The 13,385-nt window shown below is 42.3% G+C and overlaps 1 protein-coding gene across 3 annotated transcripts in view; it reads right to left on the minus strand.

Annotated features, from left to right (window-relative positions):
• The window catches only part of MAGIX (MAGI family member, X-linked), a 30,728-nt gene extending 24,501 nt beyond the window's left edge, over positions 1–6,227 (minus strand). Inside the window, exons 1-3 of one of the 3 annotated variants that reach the window (XM_015890954.3) lie at positions 6,017–6,220; positions 212–387; positions 1–77 (exon numbers count right to left, since the gene is read on the minus strand). In XM_015890954.3, coding sequence (XP_015746440.2) covers positions 1–77; positions 212–276 — 142 coding nt within the window. In that variant the 5' untranslated portion in view covers positions 277–387; positions 6,017–6,220. Of the gene's footprint in view, positions 78–211; positions 388–6,016 lie in introns of all 3 variants that reach the window. The other 2 variants (XM_088137815.1, XM_025176828.2) reach the window with 2 other exon arrangements.
• Positions 6,228–13,385: the final 7,158 nt, after the last annotated feature.

Raw genomic sequence — 13,385 nt, forward strand, 5'->3', positions numbered from 1 at the left:
CCCCTGCAGCTGGGGTAGTCTCTGTGGCAGGGATACGAGTTTCACAAGTCACCTGGGGACTCTGCCGGGTGCTGCAGCTTTGGGAAAAGGACAATAAGAAGGCATGAGTATTCTGTGGGAAAAAGAGCTTCTCTTCCATCTCCCCTCTCATTCAAAATCCTGCGCTTGTTCATCAACCCCTTGGGTCTGAAGAACAGGGGGCTGGACTCACCTGATGCCGCAGGGTTCAATCCGTTCTGATCTCCAGTCGTGGGCATGGGGGCCAGCACCCCCCATGACTGCTCCACAGTCAGCACAGCCAGGGATCTCACTTCGGGGACCCAGGTTGAGGCCCCCACATCCAGCTGGGGGGCTTCGCAGGGCCCCCAGAGGTTGCTTTACTTTGTCCTGTGCAGAGACACCAACACTGATATGATTCAAAAGGTATTTAATATGAATGCTATCTTCAGATACATTAACAGAGGCACAGAGTCCAGATGATGGGGAGTAATTGTTTCACTCAGTTCTGCTCTGGTCAGATGCCATTTGGAGCACTGATTCCAGCTCTGGGCACCACAGTTCAAAAAAAAACAATGACCAGTTGGAGCAAGTTCAGAAGATAGTGAAGAATCTGGAAACCAAGCCTTATGAGGAACGGATAAAGGATCAGGGTATGTTTGACTGATGTCTGAGATACAGGTTAAGAATGCCCAGTTTACAGACGACCCATAGTTAAGAACAGAACCAACTGTAGCAAAATTCGAGCTAAATACACAATGGTTTGAGTTAATTACACAATACTACTTACACAGTATTATACGATAATACTGTTCCAGCTTACATACAAATTCAGCTTAATGACAAACCTTGGGAAGGGAACTCGTTCTTAAACTGGGGACTATCTGTACATGCTTGTAGTCTTCAGATCTATTTAGAGTTTACATACAGAAGAGTGGACTTATTCTCCATTGCTGCAGAGGGCAGGATTAGAACCAATGGGTTAACATTTTGAGAAAGCAGGTTCAGCCTAGACATCAGGAGGAACTTCCTGACTGAATGACCTGTCCACCAGTGGAAATGACTGCCACATGTGGTGAGTTTTCATTTGCCAAAAGTCTCCAAACAGAGGGAAAACAGTCATCTGCACTGAGCAGGGGTTGGATGATGACCTTGAGGCCCCTTCCAACTCTATGAATGGAGACAGTGGCAGCCAAGAATGGCTCATAGGGCCTGATTGAAAGACGCATACCTGTTAAGCCTGTGCAACAGGACCCAGCAACTGTATTTGTGGCCTGCCATTTGCTTGACTACCTCCTTACCACCATCAAGCCAATGAAAACCACAAGTCAAAAAAAAAAAAAAGTGTGCTGGAGGTGCAGGCTCCATAAATTAGTCCTGTCCCTCACTATAAACCTGCCCAACAACCATATTCCCAATTGTCAACATTATGCTTTGCATTTCCATCCAGTTAGAATACACCAGGAAGTGCCATACACGTGTATCAGTGGACATGTATAGAGGCCCTCCACTGTTCATTGGTACACACGTAAAACCCCTGGCAAATAAAAAACAAAACACGGAGGGTAAGGGATATGCATCACTAGCCTGTGCAAGCAACAAAAACACCATGAGATTCAGCCGGCTCTTGCTACGGAACTGTATATAGTTAGTGAGCTGCACTGGATTATAACCACATCCTGGGATAATGCACAACCAGAATTTTACTCATAATTTGAAGCCAGAAGTCAACAACATTGTGGGTGGCTGGAGGCCACACTAACATTTGGGGGCAGGGGCTGGACCATAGTGGGTGATGCAAATTGGGTAGAGATGGTTTCTTCCTTTTTTGGGGGAAGAGGTTTGGCATAGGGTGGCACATTTGCGTTTTAAGCTATGTTAATCCCATTGTAGGATTTATGCAACAGCTTTTTCGTGATATCTGCCTCAAAATGGGGAGAAATTGGGCCACTAGCTTTTAACAGCAGTGGTCTAATAAAGCTCCAAATATCACAAAGAAAGATCACCATAAATTGCCGATTTCTGCAGTGATCTATAACAAGTGGTTTCACACACTGAAGTAAGCCATAAACAAAGGGCATTGTAGTTCAGCATTATGCAGCCACTATGTAGGATGGTATCTTCTTGGTGTGCTTCAAATATTTAGTGAAGTCCTGCTCTAGCTGTCCCCAGAGTTTACTTTTCAATATGCATAAGGCATAAGATACTAGAGGGAAGAGAAAGGCAGCCATTGTTGAACTCAGCACGTGTCTATTTGGGATAAGAGTGTTATGGCATCTGTGTGTGTGTCTGTGTGTTTGTGTAAGAGCTTTAATTTTCTTATTAAAAGTTATTTTTGTATGTTGCTATTGTGAGCCACCCAGAATTATATTCTGTAAGATGGGAGGCCATATAAATCGAATGAATGGATGAATGAATGAATAAATAAATAAATAAATAAATATCCTGAATTTGTAACTCCTCTCTCTCCTTGCAGTGGCTTGGTAGTACGAAAAGAGAACTGAGTAACTGCATACAAACTATGTTGTCACAAATCATTTACAATATAGTGTAACACAATCATTCCCCCCTCCTCATTCCCCCACCCCCATCCATTTTCCTAAGCATAACTGTGGTTCAAGATCACTGGTAGAGCATGAAATTTCAGGTACAAGGATCTAGGTTCCAACTCCAGTTCAAAGGGCTGGGAAAAACAACTCTCTGCCTAAAATAATGGGAACTTCTGTCAGTCATAATGGACAGAACCCAAGATAGATGTAATATGGTTTAGCATATCAACTTTTGATATTGCCAAGGATCTCTTTCTGACTAATAAAACGTAACTTTACACAAACTATTGCATTTTTTTTAGTAAAAACCCTCCAGATCATCCTAAATAATATTGATAATATCACCATTACACTAAAAAATGCTTTTCTCATATACAAGACACCCCTAACCTGCTTTCTACATATAAGCCTTGCCCACAGTCTGTAGTCTTCCTGTGGGATTATGATACAGCTTCCATGTCATGGCTATGCAGATAAGGGAAATTAGTTTTAAGAGTCATTATAGCACACTGGACAGAAATCTGGAACCAGGACAGGAAAGATCTGGGTTCAAATTCCCACTAGCTGTTAACCTCACTGGTTAGCCATAAGCCAGTGACCAACCAACTTTCAGTCAAAGGTATCTTAGTCAATTGTTATGAGGAAAAAAGAGAGCACGGAGAGAATCCTGTTTGTTTTAGAGCACGCAGATGGGACAAAGAGTCGCCCTACACCTGCCCGAGACAGAAAGCAAAGGCCACCCATATGGGCCATTGCCCTCAATACTCATCCCCTTGTGCATCTGCCTGTCACCAGTTATTCATACTCTCCCTAGTCACACCATAATCAGAGAACAATTGTGATAATTCTGTGACATTTTAAACATTGGAGATAATACTATTATGAAACACTTAGGAAAATGTTTGGAAATTCTCCTTATGCCAATCAGCTGTTAACACCATTAAATGAAAAAAAGATTTGCATGAAAGAAAATTACAACATGGAAAATTCAAAGGGTTTTGGGAAGGATAATTTATAGCAAAGGTGGGCCACCCAATTCTGTGAGGCTACATGTAGACCCTAATCTCATTTTTGCAGTTCCTAGAGAACCCCCCAAGTTCAGGTCACCAAAATGACAATAAATCACCAGGTTTGGGTGGTGTAATGTTGGGTCTTTTTAAGCCAAAGAACACTAAAAGTACATCTACTCTGAGTGAATCCCTGCCTTGAATAAAATAAAAAAAAAACAAGCCTGATATTTTTGCCCCGTCCCCTCAGGTGACATTCTTGTGTCATTGCCATGCCCTCTTGGAAGCTGAAAAAACTGTTTAAAAATGAAGCACACCCACGAAATGAAAATAAGTTCCATAACCCTTACTCACAGTAAGTGGGAAATTATTTCTGTGATCTCCCACAGAAATTTCCTGCAGTTAGGAATTTATTTGCAGACTTTTATCAGTCAAGAAAAACTATCTCATGTTCCTTTAAAAGATCATTTCTGATATTAAGTAGATACTAGTGGGCAGTAATATTGCATGTGCCTGACTTCCTGGCATTCATAATACATTCTTAAAAGAGTCCTTTTGCATAGTTATCAATGTACAGGCCTCTCTTCACGTATTCAGAAGCCTTAAAAATGGTAGGTACATAGGGTTTTGTTTTGTTTTGTTTAATTCTTCAGATCTTGCTCTGGATACACGGAGATCAGGAGGGTGTAATCCCACTCCTTCATCTCTGCATGTTCAAATAAATCTGAAAAGGATTATACAATGTGTAGAATGAAGTGGAAAAGCTTTTTCTGGACTGGACTGCTCCAGCCTGCAGATGAAGCAGCTACATCCAAATTCTATCACTAAAAACTTGAGCTTCTGCATATTGAAAGCTGGCATGTCAGGGAAAAACTTTTAGCTAGCCATCTTTCTGATTAATAGATTTTCTGTGTGATGGGAGCTGAAGTCTTCTGGAACGTAAAAAAAACCTACCTCAAGTAGGTGCTATTTTTATAGAACATGATGGTTATTATTTTATGTGTGGGTTACTATATTATCCTAAGACATACTCATTGATAACTTTAGTTAAGCCAACTTCTTTGAGAACTGGTACACAGCAGTGGCTGAAAAACAAAATAAATGTTCCAGATAAACTTTGGAATTCAGATCTTACCACTGCCATGAATTTTCTTCACTGAACAATTACTGAAGCAATATACAGGAAATGCTTTCAACACAACAAAAATAGTAAGTGAATGTTATGATCACTTTCATGTTCCAAATATTTCAGTTTTGACTGTATGCTGTTCCACAAGCTAAGCTTGGACCATTTATATGTTTTGTTCACCTGCAACACCCTAACTTAGGGGTGAGTTGAAAGAATTCTTGAGAAAGAATTGCGTGTAACTAAAAAAAAATGGTAAAAGACAGAATATGGGTAAATAAAACAAGCATAATTCAGCCACATAGTTCAGGCAGGCAGGCAAACTAAGAATAAGTAACAAGCCATTGCTTATCTATGTCTTATTCCCTGGAAACAAAGTGGTAATAAGTTTCTATGCCAATACCCAATTCCAAAAATCCTCTCAGAGTTTCTAATAATCAGTACTGCAGTGTCTTGGTTGTTATCAGTTCTACAGTGACTCCCATATCTCTTTCCTCATCAGCCATCAGATCACTGGATGCATACAAGAAGATGGTTTTATTTCAGCCTGCCTATTACTGTTATGTATGCTGTATTACTGTCTGGGTGGAGAACATCCCTGCAGTCCTTTGGACTATCTTGGATGTCATTGTCTTGAGTCATACACACATCACTATGTGACGAAGACCAGCATCCCATTTTCAGAAATAAGGCAACAAACCCAAGGCCCTGGGACCTCTGGAAAGGACATGGGCTTTATCTGGGACACTGAGGGGGGGCACTCTGGACAATAGGAGGCCAAGCAAAGAGACACTGTGAAGGTGGGGGAGATGAGGTGTCCTGACTCCATGTGCAGGCCTCCTTCCTGGCAATCATGACGGAGCTATAAAGCCATGTTCCCAAAGGACGGCCTGTCCCTGTTGATCCCTCCCTCTATCCACCCAGACGACAAGGTCCACGACGTTGCAGGTAAGTAGCCGGCCCATGTGTGCTTGTGTGTGATAACACCCCTGACAGAAAACACCACCATCTCATAGGTTTTGCAGCTCCTTGGCCTCCCACCGCCCTCCTCTCCCGCTTCGTCCCATCTTATCCATTGCTATTCTTCCCCTGACAAATCCTATCCCTTTTATGCCATAATCCATCCAGCTTTCTCTCTCCTTCCTTCCGCCACCCTCGGAAAGAGCCTGCAGCCAGCCACCGTCCTCCCCCCCACACACGCCCCACTTTGTCCCCTCCACCTGGGATCCTCGCCCTCCTCCAGGACAGACTGGGCAATCCAGCCAGGGCAGGGTACCCTCCAGCCATCGCCATGCCGGGAAAAGGGAGAGCTGGAGGAGGCTGACGTCCTTACTTACCTCTTTGACCGCCCCCGCCGCCAGCGCTGAACCCGGTCTCGGATCTCCTGTCTTCCAAGAAGCCCCTGCGACGGGGATGGCGGCGGCGGCGTCGGCGGAATCCAGGGCGGTTAGGAGCAACCTTGCCGCTGAAGCTGCCCTAAATAGCAGCAGTGAGCAGGGGAGGGACTATCGGCTGTAGTCATGACGACGGGAATTGCCATCCTCCTTCTCCTGCTCCCTGATGGAAAATGAGGCCCATGGGAGCGTGGACAGAAGAGAAGGACGGATGGGCTGGCCAATGGCACATCGCAGCAGCAGATAAACCGCAAGACCAGGGTCCCTCCCTCTTTTTCGTACGAGCCTTCCCCACCGCTGTCACGCGCTTTCTGGCCCCTAGGGGCCGCTGACGCGCGTCGGGGACTCCTGCCTCCCGTAGCAACCTCTATTTTTACAGTAGTTAATTATATTATTATAATTAACTAATTATATTATTAGCATGCATTACGTTTCTACGTTTAAAGACCTGCTGTATTTTAACTATTAACTAATTATATTATTAGCATGCATTACGTTTCTACGTTTAAAGAAGACCTGCTGTATTTTTTCTTCGCCTGTTTGACAGAACTGAAATATCTGTACAGTAAATTGCAACCGCAGTTATGAATTATCCCCATGGCGTCAAATCAGTCAGCCCTTCCTTTCATGTTATGCACATTGAACCTCATCTTAGTCATGTTTTAAAGGAAAAGTTAAGTGCTTGCATGTGGGCACACGCATATACAAGACTGCAGCATCAGAGACCTACATTTCCAACTTAGGTCTCTCCCACACCACAGTTTTCACTCTCCCAACCTCAGAACCACTTTCAACCATGATGGTCCTCACCATGACCCACCTCAGTTGAGCATCCAATCCTCAACCAAGTAGCAATTCCTCTCTGGTTATCAAAGGAAGAGCATAAAAAAATTACCCCCAACCCCTCTGTGCCCCCTTCAAAGCAGGCTGTGAGTGCATTTGCTGTTCTGGTGCAAATATCATCATAGTTCCTTCAAAAAGGTAGTGCCACAGCATCACCCTGCTATTTGCAAGTAAACAACCAACCTATGTCTGACTGAAACAGTAGTATGAAAGCCAGTGTGGTTTAGTGGTTAAGGTGTTGAACCATAGGAGTTTGTGCTGGACTGCAAATGACGAAATGTCCAAAGCACATGACTTATATACTTGCATCTGATGTTGGAATACAAAATACAAAAGGTTTGCATTGTGATGTTACAACACACATGGTGTTCCTTTTTCATTATCATGGTTTGTATTGGATGCCTATACATTGGACTAGGATCAGCGAGACTCAGGTTAAAGTCCATGCTCAGCTATGGAAAATCTTTGGGTGACTCATTCTTCCTCAACCAAACATCTCACAAGTTTGCTTTTGTGGGGGAATGGAAATCTCCATATAAGCCCCTTTAAGCTCTTTGAGAAATGTCAGGAAATCAATCAATCGATCAAATGAATACAGCATCTTAGCATGATGTTATCAGGGCTCACCCTTTGAGAAGCTCAGAAGCTGGGGTGTGGGTGTTCCCATTTATGAGAAAGTGGCCTGTGATGAAACTCTGTACAGCCCCAGCATTTCAGCTGGAAAAATAGACTTGCATTGATTCAGCAGCAGAATAGGAACAAAATCACGGGATCACAGAGTAAATTGCTGATAGTATAGCAATGCAAAAGCTGCAGGTGGTGGAGGTGCCCTTCTTTTGTGTAAGAGATTTGTTGGAGGTAATAAATCCCAAGTAAAGAAAAAACACTTTTAAAGGAAAAACATAGGAGGAGCAGAGAGAAGGAAAGGAGGGCCAAAGAGTTGACAGAGTGATTATTTCTCATTTTAATTGAGACTTGTGCTAGCTTGTATTCATGCTGCCCTGAATCCATAAAGCTTGAATGAAACTAGATCTTAGGTTTACCATATGTAGAAAATCACAAAGATGACCTTGGAGAAGGTATGTAGCAGCATACCTTATACCTTAAATCATATAAAATATGATTGAAGCCCGGGACAAGAAAAGAACATTAGAAAGCAACTTAAACTGGCTTTGCCGTAACTCTCTTTTTATTATAAGAAGGAGGGAGAGAAAATACTGTCAGGCTTTCAAGGTTATAGTACTATAGCCTATATTAATCAAGTAGAGTTCCAGTAAATCTTGTGGAGTCTGCTTGTTGACCTAGCCTACCTTGAAGGGCTGACATGAACAGAATATCTGTAGCTCAGGGCTGAACTGTGGAGTCCTTGGTGCTCTCAGAGCTTGGTTGTTTGGCTGGTTGCACTGATGATGTTACCTAGTTGCCTAATGAAACGTTTGCAAGCAAACAACCAAGCTCAGAGAGCACCAAGAACTCCATCAATCTTGAAAGCCTGTCTCAGGCATAAATAATGTTTTGTGCACTGCCACTCCATAGCTCTCTGAGGCCATCTCTGTCATTCTCAACACCCTGGAACCAGTCAAAATGCACTGCGCAACTTATTTCATATGGAAAGATTTTCTGTGGAAGCAAAACAAAGCAACACAAAAAAATGTTAAGGGAACACAGGAGGATTCCAAGTGGAAGACAAAAACATCCGGAGCCCTATAAAACTTCACAAACGATAAAAGGTAAATGTGCAGAAAACAAACAAACAAGCCCTCATCTGAAAGCAGTCTAGCTGCCAATGTCAAAGTTCAGCCTTGGAATATTGTATATGAATTTAAAAATTGTAACCAGTCCTCGTGAAATATGGAGAGGGTTTTTCAGACCAGGATTAGATTATCTGATTCCATCTTCTCTCTTCAAGAAATTGAGTAGTGTAATTATTTCCACAATTTAATCTAGATCAGAATAGTCAATTAAGCATGTGCTGCAGTTGGCTAACTCGGTGCCATGTGCTAAACAGGGAAGGAAATGGGCTTGGCTTTGCATCGTCCAAATAGTAATAGTTGCACGATGCCTTTATTTGGGCCAACTGGAAGTCCCAAAATAACACATTAATGTACAAACAGAACAGTTCCTTGACCCGGGTCTTAAAAAACAGCATGAGAGAAGAAAAAAGACACTGTTGCTGTGTTAAAATTGGTTCATTTATATCCTACCTTTCATTCAGGAGCTCAAACTATACATAGCATTTCACCCTCTCATTTTTCCTCACAAGAGCAACTCTCGGAGGTAGGTGGTATTATATGAGTGACTGACTGAAAGTCACCCAGTGAGTTTCTGTGCTGGGGGTGAACTGGATCTTTGATCTCCTTACTCCTTTTTAAAAAATATATAGTTTATTAGGATTTTTCAGTACAGTAAAAGTATACAAAACAAACAAATAAAAACCATAGAAAGTAAGAGAAAGAAAAAAAGGAATGAAAATAACAACATGCAATTATGCCTTCTGCTCTTCTTTCTGTCGAGTAATTATCATCTTAATCTTTTCCCCATCCTCTTCATCCCCTTTTAATCCCTGAATCCCAAAATCATCAAGTCAATCTTTTCTCCTTTCAACAAAAAGCCCATATAAGGCTTCCAGTGTTTCAAAAAAATCTTTGTTGTTTTTCTCTGACCAAACTGGTCAGCTTCAACATTTCTGCAAGTTCAGTTAATTTTATAATCCAGTCTTCCATTGTAGACATTTCATTGCTTTTCCAATGTTTTGCATACAATAATCTTGCCAGAGTTACCATATACAATATTAATTTCCCATATTTCTTTTCTAATTCCTTGTCCATAAAACCAGTAGGAATAATTCTGGCTTCACATGATGTTAGTCTACAATATATGTTACATCATTGTATGGGTTCACACCCATTTTTTTTTTGCCTTACTCCTAACCTAGGTCTTTAACCACTATACCACACCAGTTGTCTTATATGCAAGTACCTATAAAGACTCTAGTTACTTAACTTTTTCTGGTGACTGCCTTAGTTACCATTTTAGAATCTATAGAAAGATTGTGATTTGGATAAAATTATGGGGACTCAGATTGTGAGTCAGATTTTGGATTTAATTATAGGCCACTTTATCTCTCCCTTCCTTCAACATTGCAGAAGGCATGATGGAGACTGGTTTGCAATTAGTTTGCATGATGGAGACTGGTTTGCAATTAGTTTGCAAAGCTCTTTGTAAACTAATTAAGTGTGTAGCCAGGGAATAGTCTTCAGATTGTATCAAAGCATGCTTGGATCAAACAATGATCATCACTCTGTATTTAAATTTTTTAAAAAAACTAATCAATTGATGTGATTTTATTACTAGCCAAACTGTTGTAACTTTACTTTTCTAAGTAGCTGGATTGACACCACACGTTTAACCCTAAACTTGAGTTGACAAAACACAATTGTTGTATTCACATACTGTAACGTGGCAATCCAATAAATTCCCATTGCCAGTCTGTATCCTTCTTCTCTTGCCTCTATGCCCAATTGCTGCGATCATCTGACATCCTGCCAAGATAATAGGTGAAAAAACCAAACAGATTTTGCACATGCTAAGGCTGCCCTGGGATAGGGTTAAAATAAGGGGGGAAACATGACTTTAACTTCAGTTCAGCTAAGAATGAATTAAGCCTGTCTGATTCATGGTCTGCAGATAAGATTAAGACAGTGCTGTGGGTATTTATTTATTTATTTTTATATATATCAAATTTGTCACTGCCCATCTTGTTAAAAAGCGACTCTGGGTGGTTTACAGAGGAGATAAAATCAACTAAAATACAATATAAAAGCAGTCTTAAAAATAATAAAGTCCAAGAATGATGGGAGTGGTAAATAACTCAGGGAGTAACATCAGGGCGCCAGCCATCCCCAGGACTGATTAAAACTCTTATCACCCCACGCAAGCTGGCAGAGCTAGGCCTTAAGTCCTTTCTGGAAAACCAGGAGGGTAGGGGCCCACTGCACCTCTGAGGGGAGAATATTCCAAAGGGCAAGGGCACCAGCGGAGAAGGTTCTCCTCCTGGGCCCCACCAGCCAATATACTCTTGCTGATGGGATCCACAACATGTCCTCTCTGCCTGACCAGGTGGGATGGGTTGTGTGATGGGGGTGAGACAGTCCTTCAGGTAACCTGGGCCTATGCCATGTAGGGCTTTAAAGATGATAACCAACACCTTGAATTGGACCCAGAAGCAAACTGGCACCCAATCCAGCTCCCGCACCAAAGGTGTTTTATGTGCCATCCTAGGGGCACCCAAGATTGTCTGCATGGCCAAATAAGGGGAGAAATTGCAGTTGTCAATTAATTATTGTGCCATGGTTAAGTGCAAGTGGGGATATGGCCAAAGAAGTGCACTTGTCTGACTCCTCACTTTTTGCTTTTAGACAGGTAATAAATACAGTTTTATTAGAGTTTTCTGGACTTTTAGCCTTAATACAGTTTAGTGTTCTTGCTGCCGTGGGCAGAAACGTCCTATAATCACATTTTATTAGGACAGGAGATAGGCGGCTGCAGCTGGTATAACAGACAGCTTCCAGACCGCATTTAATGTGTGGCCAGGCCATTAGGGGAGGGGAAAACATGCTGCTAGTAAGTATTTGTGCCTTGGGAGGGAAGCATATATAATCATAATTTATGATGGCTTGGCTCAGGGTAATATTTCAGGCCAAGTCCTACTCAGACAAACATTTCATGGCAAGATTTTGTGATGTAAGAAATTCAGGGCTGGGACTGGGGAAATTAAAATCTCTCCTGAGTCACGAAACTGCTTGGAAAACCTGAAGCTAATTATTATTTCTCAGCCAAACCCACCTCACAAGGTTCTTGTGAGGATTCAAAGACAGTGGGAGGGGAGAACCATAAGTATCATTTTTGAAATAGTTGAAAGAAAAGTAAGTACAGTTCAAACTGTAAGAAAAGGGGAATACAATGGCTTGAAAATAGTTTCCCAGGGCAAATCAATAGCCAGAAATAGGAAATTTGGGAGATACAAATTTGGAATTGAAGGTATCAAAATGGTATATATGGTCCACCTTCCCTTAAGTTCTCAGAGCAGAGAGATACAGTACGGATATTAGGCTGAGCACCAGGACACACATTTGCCACACAGGGCTGTTTGGTTGTGGATTAAAAACCAGGTGATCAATTAGATAACCTCACAATCCTGTACGTATTTCCCCCACCTCCCATAAGCTGGCCTAGGCTCTGTGGGAATTATTCTCAGGCGAGCAGGTAAGATTGCTACCCAATAATTCCTTAATCCATATTTCCCCAAGCAGGTGCCCTTCCAATGGTGAGGACTACAAAACCCACAGTTCACAGCCAAACAGACCAGAGTCTGAAGATGGGTTGCTTGTCTTAACCCACCTAGAGAGGACAGTGTGGAGAAGAAACCCAAATCAGCTCATTGGCCATCATTAGATTCCTAGAGCAGGTCTACGTCTTAGGATCAAACAGGAGGGCCATCCGGAGTAACCATCTGTATTTTTGTCTGTTTGCTCTACTTGGTTATCGGTTTACTACAGTGCAGACCTGGAACAAGGTAGATTCATTTAGGCTTTTGAACCTTGTCAAACCAGAAGCACTTTTTCCACCACAGGATAGAGAGGGGTAGGGAAGCTTGGCCCCTAACCCAGATACGGTTAGTTCCCATTCCCATTACCCCAGACAACGGGCTGGGCAAGAATGAAGAGGGCTGGGATCACATACCAAGGACCAAAGATCCCCCACTCTGGACATTTCGGGCGTTCAGTGTGCTCCACGTCTCTTGTGATCTCACCAGGATGCCATACAGGCAGCCTGCAGCAGGAGGCAGCAGCACGCTGCGTCCCAGGCCTGAAGTTGACACCAAAGGTATTGCCAACCACCAACAGGAGAAAGATTTGACAGGAGACATAAATCAAGAAAACTCAAATTGGCCATGTCATCTTTAGTTAAAAGACTCATTTTCATAGCACAGGGCCTTCTCTTGAATTGTCTGTGCTGTCTGATCAGTAAATCTGTTTCAGACTTGTATGTGTAGCTAAGGCTGTTTCCACTATTAAAGGTCAATGGAATACCATGAGACATAATATAAATTACCCCTTGAAATGTGTAACTTTTCAAACATACAATTAAAGAACAAAAAGCATCCTTTACTAAGAATACAGGAAAGTGCCTCAGATCAAATCAAACCATCAACTGATTTAAGTGATCCTACAAATATCACAGTGTGTGTCTGTGTGTGTGTGTTGCAGGAGGGGAATTCATGGATGTGGCAAGAGGAAGAATGAAAGCAAGAAAATGGGAAAGGAGGTTTCTGCAGCTCTGTTGACATGATCCCACCCACTTGGTTCCACTCACCATCACCTACATGGAGAAAGCCAGACAGCCTCGGATGATTTGTATGCAAAGAATGTGCTCAGCCAGATCTGGTCCGATCATTTGGCAAAGTGAA

The sequence above is a fragment of the Python bivittatus genome, unplaced genomic scaffold (genome assembly GCF_059951505.1).
Source record: "Python bivittatus isolate LINGU-HERP-01145 unplaced genomic scaffold, Pbiv_v1 ctg000220_np1212, whole genome shotgun sequence".
Taxonomy (NCBI): Eukaryota; Metazoa; Chordata; class Lepidosauria; order Squamata; family Pythonidae; genus Python; species Python bivittatus.